Source organism: Hirundo rustica, chromosome 9, assembly GCF_015227805.2.
Source record: "Hirundo rustica isolate bHirRus1 chromosome 9, bHirRus1.pri.v3, whole genome shotgun sequence".
NCBI lineage: Eukaryota > Metazoa > Chordata > Aves > Passeriformes > Hirundinidae > Hirundo > Hirundo rustica.
Window position 1 is genome coordinate 9,093,085 of NC_053458.1, and position 19,981 is coordinate 9,113,065.

General features: G+C 40.0%; 1 protein-coding gene across 8 annotated transcripts in view; it reads right to left on the reverse strand.

The window, feature by feature from the left end:
* MAST2 (microtubule associated serine/threonine kinase 2) overlaps positions 1-19,981 on the reverse strand; it is a 187,842-nt gene that overhangs the window by 17,605 nt on the left and 150,256 nt on the right. For all 8 annotated transcript variants that reach the window (XM_040072321.1, XM_040072320.1, XM_040072322.1 and 5 more), the window contains 11 exons: positions 17,043-17,144; positions 13,020-13,152; positions 11,329-11,390; positions 10,587-10,672; positions 8,996-9,204; positions 7,969-8,107; positions 7,418-7,550; positions 5,702-5,867; positions 4,582-4,683; positions 2,861-2,983; positions 533-642 (listed from right to left, as the gene is read on the reverse strand). In XM_040072321.1, coding sequence (XP_039928255.1) covers positions 533-642; positions 2,861-2,983; positions 4,582-4,683; positions 5,702-5,867; positions 7,418-7,550; positions 7,969-8,107; positions 8,996-9,204; positions 10,587-10,672; positions 11,329-11,390; positions 13,020-13,152; positions 17,043-17,144 — 1,365 coding nt within the window. The remainder of the gene's footprint in view (positions 1-532; positions 643-2,860; positions 2,984-4,581; positions 4,684-5,701; positions 5,868-7,417; positions 7,551-7,968; positions 8,108-8,995; positions 9,205-10,586; positions 10,673-11,328; positions 11,391-13,019; positions 13,153-17,042; positions 17,145-19,981) is intronic.

Here is a 19,981-nt window from a genome sequence, read left to right on the forward strand (position 1 = left end):
CATGAAGGACTTTGTGCCAAGACCCTTCTCTTTCAAATTGTCACCTTGCCTTTTGCTCCTCAGGCTATATTTGAGACAATGAGTGATGTAAACTCCAATGATATTCTTACCCCTTTGATTTTAGACCCTTATTCCAAATGTCAGAATCCATTTTCATCCCCAAACCATTTTATTACCTATGGAAGGTCCTTTCAGAATGACACTGCTCAAAGCAAGTAAGTTTTGGATACTCCCTATGCCAGCATCCAGGTCACTGGTAAAAACATCAAACTCTATCAGATGCAGAAGAGACCTACACAATGCCCTGCATATTGGTGAAATATTAAGGAATAAAAAATGTCATACTCATCTTCTAACAGGCTACAAACTACCACAGAGTAAACAATTTACGCACTGCTTTCTTTCCTCAGTGAGTACTACACACCACGAGATCACACAGAGCATCCACAGGATTAAAATCTGCCCCATACAAAATAAAGAAACCATGTTCCTCTCTAGATTGTTTTCTTTCAACAAGTCAGCATGTCCCTACCTTGCTGAACCTGGGTGAGCACGAGGAAAACTGCCGAATTTCCACGTGATCATCATCATTAGTGTCCTCTTCCTCTTCTGAATCCAGGTGCTGGTACCGCTCTGAACGGGCTGGGAACAAGACATGGCACTTGCATCAGTGTGGGGAGTGCTGGCAACTCACACCTCAAGCATTGCTACTGGTCTGCTGAAAGAACTTTGAATGTTTATACACCATGCAGGGTATTTCCCTTAATGCTGAAACATACCCAGCCAGTTTTTGCTCATCCCATGCAATTGCTAGTGAATAATATCTCCTTGGCACTGAATTTATCTTATCCTGTCAGCTGTATTCCATTCTGGAAGCAGCTGATACACAGAAGGTGTCTAATCCTGCAGACTTCTCATGGTAGGGATATTTCTTCCCTATAGCAAACAATCATGTGAAAGGAAACACGGAAACAATTCAGTGTCCAACTTTACAATAAACAGCTTTTTGATTGCACAAAGTCCATCCTGCATACATACATACATACCTACTTAAAAAAAAAAAATTACGCCAAAAGAAAATCTCCTTTTTTCCCTCCTGCAACTAGGAAAAGGATTAGATTTTGTGAAAGAAAATGGGCAAGCAGCCAATATGCAAAGCTATTTTTAATGCAAAAACGTCTTCCAAAGAGATTTCGTGCTTTGAGATTTGCAGCACTGGATTTCTTAGCCAGCCACAGTGGATTTTGTGGGGTGGGCACTAATAAGTTTGGCTACAGAAAGCTGATAACTACACTGAGCCAAATCTGCTGCACCACATCAGCCAGAAAGCTACTTCTATAAATTCTAACATTTTCTGCATTAGGGTTTATAACAGCACCGCCAACTCCTATCGGTGTCTATGTGAGATACTTCCTGACGTGAGAATTCCAGCCTTTATAAAACAGGACGCACATCAAGGTCACCCTGATACCGAGTGTGCCTGGGCACATGGGGAGCTTCCCATCATTCTGATTTGATAGCCCCAGTGGTTTTGCTTTTATCCACCAGGATCTGCTCGTGGTTGCTGCACTGGGCCTCTGCCAGTCACTGACCCAGCTCAGTGACCAAAGTTTCCACATCCTGTAGGACCAGTTAGTGGTGAGAAACCCCACCACATCAGTTTCTCCATGAATGTTGTACCAGTGCAACCTCAACTCATGTAGAAACTCCACCTCTGCCCCCTCTGCACAGCTTGACTCCAACTGCTCTCTGCAGCAACCACACAGAGATTTCTCAGTCCATCTCTCTCTCTCTCTCCCAATCCTCTCACCTCTCCAAACGAGCCCCAGCATAAAAGCCCCTTCCCCAAACTGGAAGAGCACTGTCTAAATGGAATCACTGCTTGTGCAGTGTGAGAGCCAAGGGCTGGAGGCAGCTGCTCTCTCCCCCCTTTCACTCTCAGCAAAGCACAGGAGCAGAGCAAAAATGTGCTTCACACAGATTCAGCCAGTCCCAGGGCCCCGAGATGGGAGAGATTCCATTGATGTAGAGCAGAAATTTCCGTATCTCAGGGAACTGAAATAGCCAGTATCGCATTCTGCAGCTGGAGAGGGGGAAAGACCTCACCCTGACCAAGCCCTTTCCACCTGCTCAGCTCCCCAAGTCAAATGAAAAAAGTTAGGGAGCAGAGGCTCTGGGAGCAGAGATCTCTCCATCCCTCCTATGACACTCCTCACTTCTCTCCCACGAGCACTGACACTGTCTGGGGCTTATCTTGAAATACCAGGAATCTTACATAGCACTGATACCATGGCAATTCCCAGACATTTATACACACCACACAGGCACTTCCTATCCCGTTAGAGTTAGTAATACTAAAATAAAGTGAGACACTTGCAGCATTCAAAATAATAATAATTTTAAAAAATCAAATTACTTCAAATCTCTTAAGAATTTTCCCCACATACTTGTCTTCAAGGTCTAGGGTTTGTTTTGTTTTGTTTTAAACATTTATTGGCTTAAAACAGTCACCAGGGAAAGATGATATTGCTCAAAAAACTCAAGGAATTTGGATTTACCAAATGCTTTGGAAGAAGTTTAATGAACCCAGCATGACGATGGCAGCACCTCTCACTGCAGGCCCATGGCTGGCAGGACCACAGGCACCAGCAAAAGGCCAATTGACTCCAGCAGCAACATTTTTTTCATTTAAAATTAATTTGCCTTCAAAGAAACCTTATTTGGCATTCAACAGAAACTTTTTAAAGCAATTTCCATAAAGCGTTTTATTCAATTTCTAAAATGACTTAGCTCCAACAATTTCAAAAGTGAAATATGCACAAGAAATATGATGCCGTTTAGGCCAAATCTTGAGTCTTACTGTCAAAATAGCTTGTGTCATCCTCAGATTCCAACTGTGGGATGAATTCAGCTTTCTGCCGGAGTAATCCATTCCAGTCCAAATCTTTAAAGAACCGATGCTGCTTCACTTCAAAGGCACTACCTGAAATAAGCACCTTTTATTGCAGAGTATTTCTTTCAGCGTTTGCATAACATGAAAAACAAACCCTAAAAATATCAAGAGCCTAAGAGAATGTACTCAAGTACTTTTAAGTCACACATTTTCCAGGAATTTTGAGAAACAACATATCCTTTTACCAAAGTGGCCATGCAGGATAAAACCTGAACAAGATTTCCTCCTTCCCACCTCCCCTTCCTGTTTAGCAGCAATACACGTGCTGGAAGACAGCATCATCTATTGCATTCCACAGTGAGCTGCAAGATTAAGAACTAACACCTTAATTTAAAATTTTCAAACTCTGAACACCATCTTGTTCATAAGTGATTAAAGAGAGAAAACTCTGAGAGGCACTTAGAATGTGAGTGACAGCTCACAACTCCACTGTTCATTCAATGAGCGAATAAACTCATTCATGTGCCCAGAACAAGGCAGGGCTCACCTATCCTCCTGAATTAGTATCCATTGTTATTAAGCTCAGAAGCTTGGGTACCCAGAAGGAAAAAGTAAAAAAAGACTACCAGTTTATGCATTTTTTTCAAATGAAATTAATATTCATAGCAGATGCTACTGTCTTTTTAGAAAAGAGCAGAGGAAAAGAGATAAAAGGTTTGCTGAGTGCCAGTGGCACTACGACATGCAAAGTGAAACAGCAGTCTCAGCACTACAGGTATATAAGAAATAAAACAAAAAATCAGCCCATCAACTCAATTTATAAGCTAGAAACTCTACATCTTTTCCATGACAGCAACATCTTTCAAGTACATGGATTTTAAGTAGAGAAGAACATGTGAAAACCATCTGATGTCATTATTAATTCATGATGTATTCATCACCCTTGTGTGCACATGTGCTAAGTCTGCTGAATACATGTGCCTTTTGGAACTGTTACATATTTAAGCTTTTTTTTTTAATCCTTAAAGCGTAGTTCTGAATTGGAAATCCCAAATTAAATTAAACTAATCAAATCCATGAAAGATGAGCTGTCATGTGAAGCCACAGTGTTGCACAAATTACTTTAAAACAAGAGTATTGCTAGAGATTATTTACGATTATTTACTCTGAGGAAACAAGAAGTGTTGGCTTGAAAAACTTTAAATCTGACATTATAATACAGAAAGACTGACATATGTATCCGACTTTGCCAAAAAGATTATCAGACTTTGCTGTATGTTTGGAGAATTCTACACTACAGGCCTCTAGGAATGGGAAAGTTTTCATTTATTTTACTACACCCAGGAATTCACATCCACGGCAGGGATTAAGCCCCTACTCCAAGAGAACTTCAAAGAAATCTGATTATACTCTGTTGAAACGGAGTCACAACCCTCAAGCCAACAATGGAACAGCAGAAATCAGAGAAGTTATGTTGCCAAGCTGACAGTGCCCCTTTCCTGTTTCCCAGACAGTAATATCTGCCTGGCTCATGGACATTTGACATCATTCCCAGAACTCCACTACACTGAATCCAGCATAAACTGCTCCCCAGCTTTATTTAAGCATTCCTCAGCATGAGTGGGTGTGCATGCACTAGCTTCATCCCCTGCTTCTGGACAATGTCTTCCTGTGCACAAGGTTCTTACCTGTTCCCATTCTTTCCAGAGGATTTTGGCGGAGAAGCTTAGAAATGAGGTCCTGGGCATCTGGGGGCAGTGCATCATCTCCTTCTGGCCAGGCAATTTCATCTGGGGACAAAAAGAGACTTGACATTTTCTACCTGCTTCCCAACGAATTTGAATAACCATTCACACTCCTATACCTCAAAGTGCAGCGTTGAGAACTGCCCCAGAAGCATAAATACCTTGAATTCAGCAGCTTAATATAATTCAAGCATTGACATTTTCCAAAATGCATAAAATTCAGCATCAGCTAAAGCTGCTGTCAATCCAAGCAGTGCTTGTGGAGAAAAAAAAAAAAAGCTTTAAGGACTCTATTAATAAAGTATGAAATGGGACTTCCATGACAATCCATAAACAAAGACAGTGACAATACTGTGGCTGTATCTCCTGCTGCACATTCCACAGTGGTTATACTTGGAACAGAGAGAACAATTCACAGGTAACGATTTCATGCATCAAATTTAGTGCTTTGCTGAAATTTGCTTTTTACAAAGGACATTTGCCAAGTGTGTTAAAAATTTACTGCTTCAGAAAACATTCCCAATAGGAAATGATTTCACTGGCATAATCACTGAGTGAACACAAAGCAATTGTCTGCCCAACTCCAAGCATGAGACAGGTTTAAAAGGCCACAAGATGTGAAGGTACTGAGTACAACAACTTCAATGTATTGTGCTCAGAATTTCCTTTCATCTTACTGGTACAAAATTAATAATTGACTAGCACTTGGACCTACAAAAAAAATAACCAAAATGAGCCTGAATTAGACCAGTTGGTGGCTACTCCTTTCATATTCTCCATCATTTAAGTTAAAAGAACAGAAAAATCCCCAAATATTTTTCCTCAATCTCACAAGGATTTGTATGACTCCCACACCATGACAGAATTATTTAGGAAGATGTTAAGCAATACAACAAGTTTCCATAGATGAAATCAGATGGAAGCTGCTTGGACACAGAAATTTAGAAATACTAAAATTAAACCCCATTATTTTATACCTAGTCCTTCCTGACTAAACTGTGGATCCTCAATTATTTTCAAAGCACATTTTTTAAACCCTTTCAGAGCCTGAGCAGAAACTTACCACTGATCACTTGCCCAAACAGCTCTTCAGGTGTGTCCCCAAAGAAAGGAACGCAGCCGACCAGGAACTCATAGAGGATAACTCCCATGGCCCACCAATCCACGGGCTTCCCATAGCCCTGGCGCAGGATCACTTCTGGTGCAATGTACTCTGGAGTCCCACAGACCTCAAGAAAAACATGCAAGAAAGCAATAAATTTACAAATTGCCAATTTTGTGTCAAAGCTTCTTTCTCTTTCTTTCTTTCTTTCTTTCTTTCTTTCTTTCTTTCTTTCTTTCTTTCTTTCTTTCTTTCTTTCTTTCTTTCTTCTTTCTTTCTTTCTTTCCTTCTTTCCTTCTTTCCTTCTTTCCTTCTTTCCTTCTTTCTTTCCTTCCTTCTTTCTTTCTTTCCTTCTTTCTTTCTTTTTCTTTCTTCCTTCCTTCCTTTCCTTTCTTTCTTTTCTTTCTTTCCCCCCTCAGAGCTTTACATGGAAGTTATTAATGTTTCGCCACCAACCACTTCATGCTGTGAACTGCTTCCATGGAGCAAGAGCCTATATTTAAACACATTATCTGCTCTGAAATAACATCACATGAAATGAAATGTTCCTAGTGTGGACATGTCAGCTAAGTAGTTCTCTGGTGCATGCAGAGGAAAGCAGATGGGAAAAATGCATATTCTGTGTGTTTAGGTCTGACAGCTTGATGGATGTCTGCTGGCACAGCTACAGCAATCAGGAACTGAGTTTTGACAAACCTCTCACATCTCTGTGCTAACAGAATTTAGCTTCACAGATGTAGAATTAGCAGCACAGCATGATTACACACTACAGCCTTAATCTTGGGAGGTACAGCTGGCATGGACAATGGCTAAGGAAATTACTTTGGAAGCTCTAAGTTGCCTGGGGCTTAGAAACACCAACAACAATAATAAAATAGTTGTAAAAAATATAACACTGTAAAGTGCAAGAATCTGATGTAATGACCTAGGAGAGTTGTGCTAGAAAAAGCATCCTTACTCAGAAGCAAAGACAGCACCACAGGATGATTATGAATCAACACTTGGCATAACTAAAAATTCAGCTGAAAATTTTGTTGCAATCCTGGGTATTCCCAGAAGAGAGAAGCAATTTTTAATCCCATTATACAAGGCACTGGTGAGCCTGCATCTGGAACAGTTCTTTCAACTACACCCAGAAAATAACAACTCAGACAGAAAGAATTACATGGAAAAGTTATTCATTCATCAAAGGAAAATCTATCTTGTTAGCTACAAGAACTTAGCTGGTTAAGCCTAGCAAAATGAAGGCTAAAGAGAAAAATTACCCTTAGTAAATATCATGGGGATAAAAATCAATGTTTAAGCCGTTAGACAAAATTACAAGAAACATACAGAAACTTGCCATCAACTTTCTAAGCACCAGAAGGGGGAGATCGTGGAACAACCTTCCATCAAAACCCCTGTTACATCCCTAAACCAACTTCTGATTACATCTGCACTGCTGCCTGGGCCACCCTTGCAGTATCCTAAACTAGGAGCTGAAGTGCATGACTCCAAAACAAGAAGCTAAAATAAAAAACAATGTCAATTCATGTACAAACATGAGAATGGACTTGCATTTTTTCCTCCCATTTTACCGTGCACAGCATCAAGGCAGAGAAGGAGTGCTACAAATCTGATTCTATCCCAAGACAGAATCCTGAATCCCACATCAACAGACAAATTTTTTCAGCTTACCTGCTTGTCCAGGAATTCCCTGGTATCCTTCTCAATGTGGCCCTCATAAAGATTAGTTGTAAGACTCATTAACCCAATTTTGGACAGTCCAAAGTCTGTTAGTTTAATGTGACCCATTGAAGTTATCAGGAGACTAAAAGAAAGAGAAGTAAAATCATGCAACATTAATTTAATTGTTTCCCAAAAGCAATTTAAAACAAAAAGAACACAAGATAATGCAAAGGACGATCTCAGTGTTAAATCCCCATTAAACACCTGGAAAAAACTTCCTATGCAGCCAAATATCACAGACAAGGCAACTAGGAGTGAGACAACCTTCTGCCAAAACATCATCAGTGTAGCAACAGCTTTGGGATAATACCTGAAGACATTCCTCCCACCCTTACCCAATGCCTATCTGCTTCTACATCAGTAGCAAGAAATTCCATAACACCTCCTACATGTCAGATGCTGTTGAAGATCAATGCTGTCTCCAGCCCCCATGTCCTGTTACCTACAGAGAAAGCCCCTGAAGGATTGGCTCTCCTCCCCCTGAGGGACCAAAGACTTACTTATCAGGTTTTAGGTCACGGTGAACGATCCCATAATTGTGTAGGTACTCCAGTGCCAGAACTGTCTCTGCAAAATACATCCTTGCCATATCAACGGGGAGGGCACCAATGTTCTTGAGAAGTGTAGCACAATCACCTCCTAGAAAGAAAACATTTGCACATACAGCACAGTGAAATGGCAAATATCACTAAGAAAGAACAGCTATGGGTCTGCAACACAAGATTAGACTAAGCTTTCTAAAGGCTGTCTCTCACAACCCTGTTAGGAGGAATTCTAAAGATCTCTTTATACTGTCTTGAACTTAAAACAAATATTAAAATCCTAGGAGAACTGAGATCCATATATGTTGGGCAGACTTGGACAGGAATTGTATAGATGCCATTTGCAAACTGCAGGAAGCCATGAAGAAAATAAGTCTGTGGACTCCTGATTGAAGCTTCCTTGGGAACACTGGCCACACATTCCAGTCGACCTTCATTTCCACTTGCAAAGAGGAATTAATATTAAAATTTCCTATTGTCAATACATCTGATTTCATTCCATTAATTTATCTGAAAGAGCATTGATACAATAACTATAATCTTATTTCTCAAACATTCAGTCAAGCAAGCCAGGCTAAGAAATTAATCCTATCCACCAGTGGATATTGCTTATAATAAGATATACTGATAAAGTAAAATCAAATTATATTTCAAAGAATAAGCAAACCAAACAATGAAAAAAACCAATCCCAGCATAAAATGGCACTTTATTTTTAAAAAGGCTGCTGAAGAACAAAGATTTATGTTTCTTAAGTCTTTTTCTACGTGGAATGTAAAGCAAATGTGTTATGGATCCAGCCACGCCATCCCACAAGAGAGAGGGAGGGTTTCCTTTCCAATGAAGACTGGAAAGTTGATGCTGCCTTCTGACCTCAGCACTGAGGCTCAGCTCCACTGCAAACGTGTTGTACCAGTCACAGGGATTCACAGCTCACATCCATGCCGAGTGAGGCCCCTTTGGAGGTGTGGGTAACAACAACCATACCTTCCACGTACTCCATAACCATGCACAGGTGCCGCTTGGTCTCAAAGGAGCAGAACATGCTGACCACGAAGGGGTTCTCGGCAAACGTCAGGATATCTCTCTCCACAAAGGCCTGCTGGATCTGGTTTCTCAGGATCAGGTTCTGTTTGTTGATCTTCTTCATGGCAAAACGCTGGCGGGTGGTCTTGTGCCGCACCAAATACACCGCTCTGCAAAACCACACACCGAGAGGAAAAGGTCGCTTTTCAGACTGGTTTGTTGTGGGTTTAGGTTTGGAGTTCTTTCTGGTTTTGTTGGGGTTTTTTAAACAGTGATGTTAAGGTTTTGAATGGATCATGACAGACTTATCCATGACTCCATAAAATCCCGTCTCAGTGGCAAACTTCCCTAAAAAAGAAGGAGCCCCATGATGCTTCCTTCCCAAAGCTCCTCCGCCTTCTTGAATAAAGCAGCATTTTTGCCAATGTGACAAACAAGGAGATATCTCAAACACAAACATCACAAATTTCCATAAGCACCAGTGCAGAGCAGCACGTATTTTTCAACACTACAATGACCACTTTGCTTAAAAAATTGTCCAAAATCTATGGAATCAGCACGAGTTCTTTCCAAACTCCATAAAATTAATTTGACACAGCACTGTCACCAGGGATTTCCTTCAGTAAAGTATCTCTTACACTTCTATCATTTGCAGATCGTTAGATTCCTGCACATTAATAATACAGTTTGCAAATAAAATTTTCATCCAGCCTGCCTGCCTTATTGAATCAGTACTTGTTTCCTTTTCTCTGGAGTACATTACATTTAACGTGGTGTTGCGTCTCACCAGCCACTGACTATAAAACAAACCCAGGATAAAGACGTGACTAACAGCAAAACTACCACTTCTCTCTCCCCTTTTTACAAAGTTACATGGGGCTTGTGCAGAAATATGACTGAAGAGATTTAAAATCTTCTTGTCTCATAATACGACTCTTCAACATGCTCCATTGTGTCTTCACTCACTAAACCCCATGCTTACACTTTTTCCACATATAATTTTTAAAAAGTGAGTTGTTAACTAAGCACCCCACTTCCACAAAACACTCAAGCACATGCTCAGGTTTTGTTGTTATGACCTACTGAGTATCACTGCTTTTCAGTAACAGCCTAATGACCTCACTGGTAAGGATTTATGAACTGTAAAGAGTCAGGAACTGCCTTTTAAAATTCTGGACAGGTTTGTGTGTGTGGTTAAAATTGTAACCGACTGAATTCATACTTGATTCTTCAATGGATACTAAAATCTAATAGCCTTTCTTGTGTGTTACTCCTCACAGTAAATTTACCCCAGTGTAACTCTAGCACTTCTTTCAGCATTTCAAGTATTCCCAAACAGCCACACGTTAATCTGAGTAAATGAAAGAAAGAAATGCCATCTCCCAGAAGAATGCAGAAGATACAACTGTGGAACGTCTGTAAGACCCAAGTGAAATTACTTTTTATGCTCTGGACCCAACAAAACCCAGACATTTGCCAAACCTTGGTGTAGCCCTTTGCTGGGTAGGACAATAATAGCATTTTCTTCTAATTCAAAGTCTAAAAGTCTTACCCATAAGCACCATTACTGATCAGTTTAATAGTTTCAAACTCTTCTTCAGACGGAGTTTTCTTTGACTGGACAGAGGCCCCACGGCTCTGGGGAAAGACAACAAGGAAATGGAAATGAGGAGCAGGAATGACTTAATTCTCTATGGGGTATTTTTGTCCTTTCCTTCTTTAAGCACCCATTAACTCAGAAACAATCCATTTCTGAATTTCTGGAGTCTTCAGCTTTAGGACAATTGTCTTTATTCTTAAGGAGTTTGCAGATTCCCTCCACAAATAATTAGCACAAAAAGTCAGTGGACTGTAAGATTCAGGCCTTTCCTCAATATTACATTTAAAGAAAGAACAATAAAGTAAGGCTCTTTGAAACCTAGCCTGTTACACAATTAAATTTTTCCAGTGGTTTTACTAAAGTCAACTCTTTTCAATACCCATCACGTTTTACAAATGAAATTATAAAGAATTCCTCCAGATGATTTTCATTTGTACCTCCAAAAATTTAAAAAAAAGTCCACAAAACTTGGTAATAATGCCTATTTGCATCTTTTAAGCATTTTACCACCACCGTATAAAGATTTTCACATTTTTATGAGCATGTACTCTAGTTTTAATATGAGCTTTTAAATGTCAGCACTTTTTTTTTTTTAAATTACAATTACCCTGCATTATAATTAATTCTTTACTGTAGACTACTTCTTTTGAGAGGAAAAAAAGTGCTAGACAGAGTGAGTGTATTACTGCTTTACCTCGACTGAATCATCTGTCTCGGGAGTGTCTGGGCTGTCATAGCTATTCAACTGGGCCATTTCTGAAAAGAAAGAGGAAAGATTATTCCTAATGATCTCAATCAAACTCTATTCTCTTTGTTTATACAAGAAAAACAGGATTTTAAGAGGCGCTTGTAGATGATGGAGGACATTTTCTCCCTCTGTAAAAAGTCACCCCAATTACACAGTGATAACCTTTAACATCTCGTACGCTGCAGGCAGTATTTTATATAAAGATGAATATAATTAATTGTTCTAATTTCAGCCTGACTTACTCCAGATAGTTTCTATACTAAGGAAAAGCAATAAATGCATGTTTGGGGACAGTGCTGTCTAGTTAATATTAAAACCTATTCCACACATATATGTTTGCATGTAGCCTGGTGGCACCTCTGTGCAAGAAGAAAAAGTATCACATTTCAAACAGCTGCCCTCCACCTGATGTGGCTGATTCTGCAAAATGCTGAGCAGCAGCAAAGTGGGGGAAAGTCACTTAGTTTAGGCTACTCAGCTGTCGCAGGAGATGCTGTAAACTTTGCAAGCCCAAATCCTACATTAGCTACGAGTCTCTGAACAGACACCACTGACATTTCTGGGTGCCCTCCTTACAGAGAGGAAATGAGGCACCTTGACATCTCCCCACATTTCCAAAGAAAATTTGACTTTAGTAAAGGGAATTAGCGTTGGAAAGGTTCTCTCCCATGACAGGGATCAAAGGAAATTTCCCTTTAATGTCAGATTTCAACAAATGCTATTAAATTGCATTTAGCAATCTTTGGTAGAAATTTTCCCGAAGAGCTCTTCACTTGAAGTCAACCTGTCACTGTCATTCCAGTAAACACCAGAGAAGCTAAACTACTCCTAGCCAGACTACTAATTTATGTTAAAATTATGCTCTCCTGAGATAAGAAGTATGGTTCAATCACTGAAATACTCTGCAGTAACCTCCAGTCTCAGTTACACTTTCTATTGTTGCTGAACAAGCTGTGCATGCTCTGAAAACTTGTCATTTCAGCCAGCAAAGTGCCAGGCAGAAATATTAACTCACTAATTCTAAAGTTACAATCTTCTGGGCCAATGTATGTCTATATTAAGTTTACCATATGCAATTCTGGCACCTTGCAGAAAAGCTGTTTCTGTCCTTACATTGCTCTCTTTGGTTTGGCTGCTACACAAGATATAAAACTTCAGCTGTAAAACAGCTAAAAATTCATACTCATCTTGGTAATCTCATGGAAAATCACAAAAAACACACTTATCCCAGAGAGGACAATGAAGTGGGATGACAGGATAGTATCCAACCAGGCTACCAGCAGGCCAGGCAGATCAGAAAAATAAAAGGTAAATTTACTTTTACTGTCCAATAGCACAGAGAAAACAGTTAAATCATAAAGCCATTTTCTAACATTGTTTCAGCTATAATACAGGGAGACATTATTAACATCATAAGTAAAGAACTGTCACTATTGATGTGCCATCCTTACTCCAGCAACACTCCTTTGAGACATGGGGCTGGAAAGGACAGTCTAGAATTTGACAGCAAATGGGAAAATAAGGAAAAATGGCCTAGAAATTCAATAAAAAAATAAAAGCATCCTTCAGCTATGTAGTGACCAGGAGACCTGACTATCCTTTCAACGATTTGGAAAGCACATAACGAGAGTTCTCACCCTCCAGGGGATCCCTGGTGAGTCCCAGCTGGCTGATAATGTAACGAGGAATGTCGCATTTAATTCCCTGCCCTTCCTTGGCATGGCCTTCTGCAGCTTCCAACAAATGGTAGAACTCTTCAGGATCAAACTCCTACAGCAAAGCAGGGAGAGACACAGAGAGAGGTAAATGATGCAGCTTTACAATTATAAAAGGTTTCTGCCCCATAAAGGGGAACCCTCAGAAACATCCACAGGTAATTCTGGGCTCAGCAGTGATGCAGAACATTTCCAGTTACAACAAGCAAGGCAATGCTTCCCACTGTGCTCTGCAAAACCAACAGACATCCCATGGGGTGTCCATGGGCTTAGATCTGCAAATCAAAACAGAACAAGGGCTGTGGGGACTTTCTACAAACCAAACCCTAACTTTCACAAGGTCTTGTTAACATAGGTGTCAAGTATGGACACAACTCCCAGTTTTGTCACATTGAGACGTGCCAGGGAAAGGTCTGTGATGAGAACTGAGGCACCACCTTCTGCTACCTCCATCTGACAGGTGAGTTAACCCAAGATAAGCCTTTCCTGCTGTCAGACATCACTTCTGATCAAGCCATATGCCCACCCAATCCTGTCACTGTCCTAACCTCAGCAATTGCTAATAAAATTATTACTAAAACAACTTTCTTCATAAGAAGTACTGCTGCCCTATTTCTTGTACTCTACAGTACAGGATCACTTTAGCAACTCAGTATTGGTGCATGTGTTCTCTCAGACCAGGAAAGGTTACAGAAGGTGTGATCTCTTGCACTGGACTAAGAGAGTAGGAAACAAAAGGCAAGCTTTGGGCAGCAGGAGCACTCTGCTTATAACAAGTTCACCAGTTAACTTTAGCTCTCCCCCTACAAACCTCATCATTCACCAGCAATGAGCAGCTTCACCAACACTCTTCAAAACTTTTCCAGTGAAATGGGAGGGTGAAAGGGGAAGAGTTTCAGCAAACAGCCGAGCATGCACAGATAACAGTGGGGGCATCAGTAAAGAACTGGCGTGTGGTCAGCAACATAAGAGAAAAAGAGCACAGAACTGCAAACGAGAAAAGGAAATTAGAGCTTGTAATGATGTGAAGAGACTTGAACACTTTTCCATGACTGCTCCAAGCAATGCTGCTTGGATAGATGCTGTCCCCAAAGACAGCAACAATGGGAGAAGCAAAGTTCCTTCCCAACTCAAAGGATTCATCAACAGTCTCAGAAGTGGCAGAGAGCAGGAGTCAGACCAGAGAGGACCACAGAGAGAGATGAGAGATGGTCACCAGAGTGCAGGGAAAGGGATGGTGGAGCTGAGGAAGGACTTCTTGAAGTACGACTGCAGCTCATTTATTGGTGAGTAAAAGAGGGAAAAAAAACCAACTTGGTGACCAAAAAAACCCCAAACATACAAAACATTAAGGAACTCTATAAATGCCAGTTCTGACTTCTTTATGGTAGGTTTATTCACTTGAATACAGAAGAATGAACCCTACTAAGGGGAAGGCAGGTGCTATGGAAAAATAAACTGAAAAAAAAATTAGATACTTTTTTCCCAAAGATGGTTTCAGAGATGCACAAACCACATTATTATTTTCTTGAGGCCCCAGATATTGTCTGCCAATAAACGTTTCATAGTCCAACGGGTAATTAGACAGAAGCCAAATAGCTGAACCTTAGAATACTTAAATGCTTTCAACTGCATTAAAACAATCACAACCATCACAAGCACTGTCTACATGGACACTTACTTCATTTACAAGGAAGAAAGAAGAATGAGCTGTGTTACTAAAGTTAACCTTAATATTAAATAGTAGAAAAACTTCTTATAAGTTCACATATAATTGAAGCCAAAGGTTGAATTACAAAAAAGTATGTTAAAAATAAAAATGAAAATTAGTTCAAAAGCTATTTAAACAGTTGACTACCCATTATTGTATTTCTTGTTTTATGGGACAAAAGGAACATTAGTACTTAATTCTTCATGTCACCAGATTAAAATGCGTATTTGGGAAAAAAAATGCTAGAAAGGCAATGCAGGTTAAAAAAAACAGGTAAGACTAACCGACAGATCCAGATATTATTTCTACACTTTGGATTCCAGCCACTTCATAGTAAAGGCTGTCACTACATACTTTGGAATACATTACTCAAATCTCAATGACTTCACTGCTTCCACCTGCTCCCACTCACTTTGCAGAACATCAGGTGGAGAAGACATAGAAGAACCTGGAGACCTCTTGATTTGCAACTAAGAGCTGCCTTGAGTTTGGAACTCTTTGCAAGTTATAAAGTCCTCACAAGGCTTTCTGAGGTTCCAAGTTTTCCTAGATGATGGGTGGACACAAGCAAAAAATTACAACGGCGAATGCAGCAAATAGAAAATGCAGTGAGTTTAAATTTATCTCGTTTCTCCATGTCTTCACTTCCAAAATAAATTTTGAAGTGTTGGAAGGTAAGTGGGAGTCACAAAAACTCATCTAAATCACAAACATGGTTTGAAAACCAAGGAATTCCCAGTTTGAATGGAGTTTTGCCCGAGATTTTCAGGGCAGTCTGGTGGAGATTTCTTGAATCAGTAAGTGAAGGTTTCTGTCCTGCTGGTTGTGCAGCCAACTTCCCCACTGACAGTGGCCTTCCTTACACTGTAGGGTCCTCAGGAAAGTGATCCATCTGACAGCTGTGGAGGAGGAATAAGGAACCCTCCAAAGTCTACTGGACTTCTCAGAACTTGTGCAGATGTTTCCAAAAACTGGTATCACTGGTAAGACTGGACTGCTCCTGTCTTTGACTCTACTTTGTCAAAGAAAGCTCCACAAAACTCATTCTTCTTCCAGTGACTTCAAGGATAAAAGTCACCCATGGACACACTGACCACAGCATAACCTATGTGTTAACTGTGCTTTTATAGCCAGCCACAGATTCCTAATCCAGCCAACTTCTCTGATGTCTCAAACACCTGTAGCATCTCTGTCACTTTTATGTCCAGAAAGAACCACTACAAGTGCGTTAGGACATACCAGACCATTTCGTCCTGTCATTACCTAAGTTTCCATCGTAGGTTTGTGACACCTCACAATTTTTGGTGACTTCCCTACGTTCTCGCTAATTTTTCAACATCCTTTTGAAATACAGTCACTGAATTGAACCCTTTCAATTTGTGAATTGTGACCCCTCTTTCTATATATATTCAAGGTTTATATTAACTCTTGCTATGGCATGAGAGTGAGAATACAGATTTTCAATCTGCTTCACCATACCAAGAAAATACTTTTGTAGTTGCAGAACTTTGGGACACAGTGGCTTATTTCATTGGAATTGCCTAAACAAATTTCACTATTTTCTAGCATTAAATAAAAAAATGCATTATTGTTAGCCAAATTAAGTTGTTAAAAAAGGGGTGAGTCTTGATTTTGCTTGCATTCCAATAGCACCAAATAGGATTTCAAACCTAGGCTCCCAAATCTCCTTGGATCTCACATGGGTAGAACCCACTGTGCGTTCACAGCTGGAAAACCTGACACTAGGTCTCACCAATTGCTGGATCTACAGGAAGGGTTTGAGTCCCAGAGCCCAAACACCATTTATGTCATGGTAGGGAACTTCTTCCTTTGTGACAGCTCTTCCTTAGCACGGCACTCTGGACACCAGGCACACCCCATACAGACATTTACAGGCTCCTTACAGTAGCTATTAACAACACGAGGAACATCCAGTGGCATCAAGTAGCATGGAATGATGTTGACAGCTACATCAGGCCCCTCAGCCATAAACTTTACACTAAAATATAATTTAGCTGCTAATGCAGCTGACAGTCCATTAGAGAACTACTTCTATATTAACACAGAAGCCACTTGGTACTTTTTTCTTTTTTTTTTTTTTAAATATCAATTTATTTTTCATCAATGTTTTACTGAGCATTTAAAGATTTCTTTGGAAGGCTTTGTGCCCCTCATCTCCTCAAGGGCACAGCACTCTTTAGATCCTGCACAGCCTCTGCCAGGCCCGCACTCACCAGGCACTCGAGCAGCCGAGCTGGCCGGGCGATGATGATCATCAGCTTCTTCACAAGCTGGGTAACGAAGGCAACCTCGGAGCTCTCGGATCGCTCGTGGGCCTGTGGAGAGCAGAACAGCACGTTATGGTCCCAGCACTGAGCTCTGAATTTCTGTATGTCAGGTGCTGAACGCAATCACCAGCTCAGTAACCAATCCAGCAGCAAAAGCACGGCTGAGTCAGGGCAGGCTGAGCTCAGCTCGCTCAGGGATGCCAAGGTACACGTGGCTTTTCCATCACAACTGACTCCCATTATCACGCAAGAGATATTTCAAAGGCTCTATTTCCTTTATATCACCTATCAACTATAATAGATACAACGTGGGCTTAGTTTATTTTTTAAAATGAAAAGAGGAATATTGATTTTTTCAATTTTCCCTTCCACACAACACTGACAGCTAGGTAATCACTAACAGACACATTTCTGAGCTTCATTTTCAGCTAGAATTTAAACTAGAATTCCCCTTCATCATCAAGAAAAACTCAACCTCAGTTTCTCTTTTTTCAGTTCTATCAATCCTGTTGAACAACATACATTGTATTGTATGTTATGTAGGACCCAGCAGATAAGCAAAGAAGAAAGGATATAAAAACTTAATTCAGAAGATTTAGTCCTGCCTGTTACTTCATCAGATTTCAGTATAAATTCAAGTCTCAGTTTCAAGATAGTGTGTGTTTGTGTGACAGAATGTTTTTTTACATCAGCAAACATACCAAAACAATAATAATAATAATAATAATAATAATAATAATAATAATAATAATAATTAAAAAAAAAAAAAAAAGAGCAACGCAAAAAACCCTCAGATGAAGCACACAATGGCTACATGATAAATCCTGGACCAGAAATACAATAGTATTTCATTGCAGAGTAATAAAAAAAAATGGTTCCAATGGCATGCAAAAAGTCTTAAACAAAGTACAGCCATTTTTCCCCAAGGTCTAAAAATTGTGCTTTAACACAGCCACAAATATAGAGTCCAGAATTTAATAAATGAGCTTTTGCTGGCAATGAGCCAGTTACTTATAAGAATGATATTTTATCAACTACAGTGCAAGCAGCAATAAACTAAAAGGTTAATTTCATGTGTCCATTAGAATCACCTAAGAAAAAGACATATTTATATGGCTTTATATATCTGAGAAGTCAAATCACACTGGTGACCACCTGAAAGAGCAATACAAACACAGGGAGCAGAAATTCAGACCTAGAAATATACAAGCAGCATTTTAAGTAACATATCTCTGATACTTTGCTGCCAAATAAAAAAGTATTAAAATGTTCATTATTTCTCATTTTGACACCAGTCAGAAAAGGAATGTTGTCTCCTTCTGCACTGATTAGAATGGGCTAGAATTTTAACTTTGAAGAGAACGATGTACCTGCTAATTCATTATCTAAAAACAACATCAGAGGTCCTTCCTGGCTATAGAGCCTTAAAAAGAAGATTATTTTGGAAAATACTGAAATAAGTTGTAATTTCTTTTCCTAATTATATATTTTTAAATTATAAAATAGAAAATAATCACAATGAAAATGATAAATATTCACTTTGTGTCCTCTGATGCATTATACAAACTTATAAGTTACGATATGAATTTTAGAAAGAAATTAATGTTTTCGTATTTTAAAAGCCATTTCAGATCACCAGGCATCAGCTGCACTGAAACAAATAGATAAAATAGCAACAATTTTGTACTATTTTAAATTTGAGCCATGCAATTGGAAAGTCCTTTTCTCCCCCTCACACAGGTTATATTATGCAAAAAGCATAATATAATATATATAATTCATCATTTTGCATCCATTTATACACTTAAAGAGAACTTAAGTCTTTTAAATCAAGTCCTTTTGTCTTCTCCTTTTCTCATCTACGACAATTCATGCAAAATAATTTAAAAATGCAGCTAGTTTAATAAGGTCTCTGTTTCGAAAATGAGAAGCTAGACCATGACTGCCAAATGATACAGAAAACCAAAAGGAATAAGAAAAGAAAAAAAAAAAGCATTTACAAAAACCAAACACAACTTGTAACAGCCACTCAGCCATCATCTCTGCACAGCGCTGCTCCTCCAAGATCCTCAGTGAAACTGCCTCCTCTTCTTTCCTCCTCACACAGGACAGCCCGGACATCCCTACACACTTCTTGTTTGCAGAGTGTCCCACGGAGAGGAGCCGGGACCAGGAGCTTTGTCCAGCCCAGCCCAGCCGCTCCCATCAGCCGGGTGCGTCCCCAGGACCACGCGCTGCCCTCCGGGCTGCTGGTGGCATCTCTGGTCCCCTCCCCTCCCCAGGGGTTTGGGCAGAGGCTGATGCCATTCCTGCACACACTGCCGGTGACACGTGCACAGGAGGTAATTTACAAACCGATTCCCTCATCTGAAAGACCCATCCGTCACTAACTGTGGCTGCTGGGGCATGAAATTAAAATCACTGTCCTCCCCTGGGGTTCAGCAGGACCAGTAACTGGGATATGCAAGCCACAACGCTGTAATTGAGCTAATATACTGATGGAAACCAAAACAATAGACCTGCAAAGCCAAGGACTGATAAATTTACACTCAGGTTACTAAGAAAGCAACCACAATCAGAATATCCATTTGCCAATATGCAGCATCAGTCACTGCTGTAGAATACTCACACCCTCCCCTGCTCCTTTTGTTCCACGCACAGGAACACCTGTAATCCTTCACCTTCCTGCCCAACTGGCTACACCTAGGCAACAGTCATCAGACTTCTTTTGGCTACTTCTAGCTTATTGATTCAGCCAAGTTATAGCTGACGGTAACCTTTTGTTCCTCAGTAACCTGAGATTCTAACCCACGGTAACAGGCAAAGAACTGAATGCCACACGTTCTTTTTTTCATATCAGTGCTTTATCTTATTTTTTTGTATTT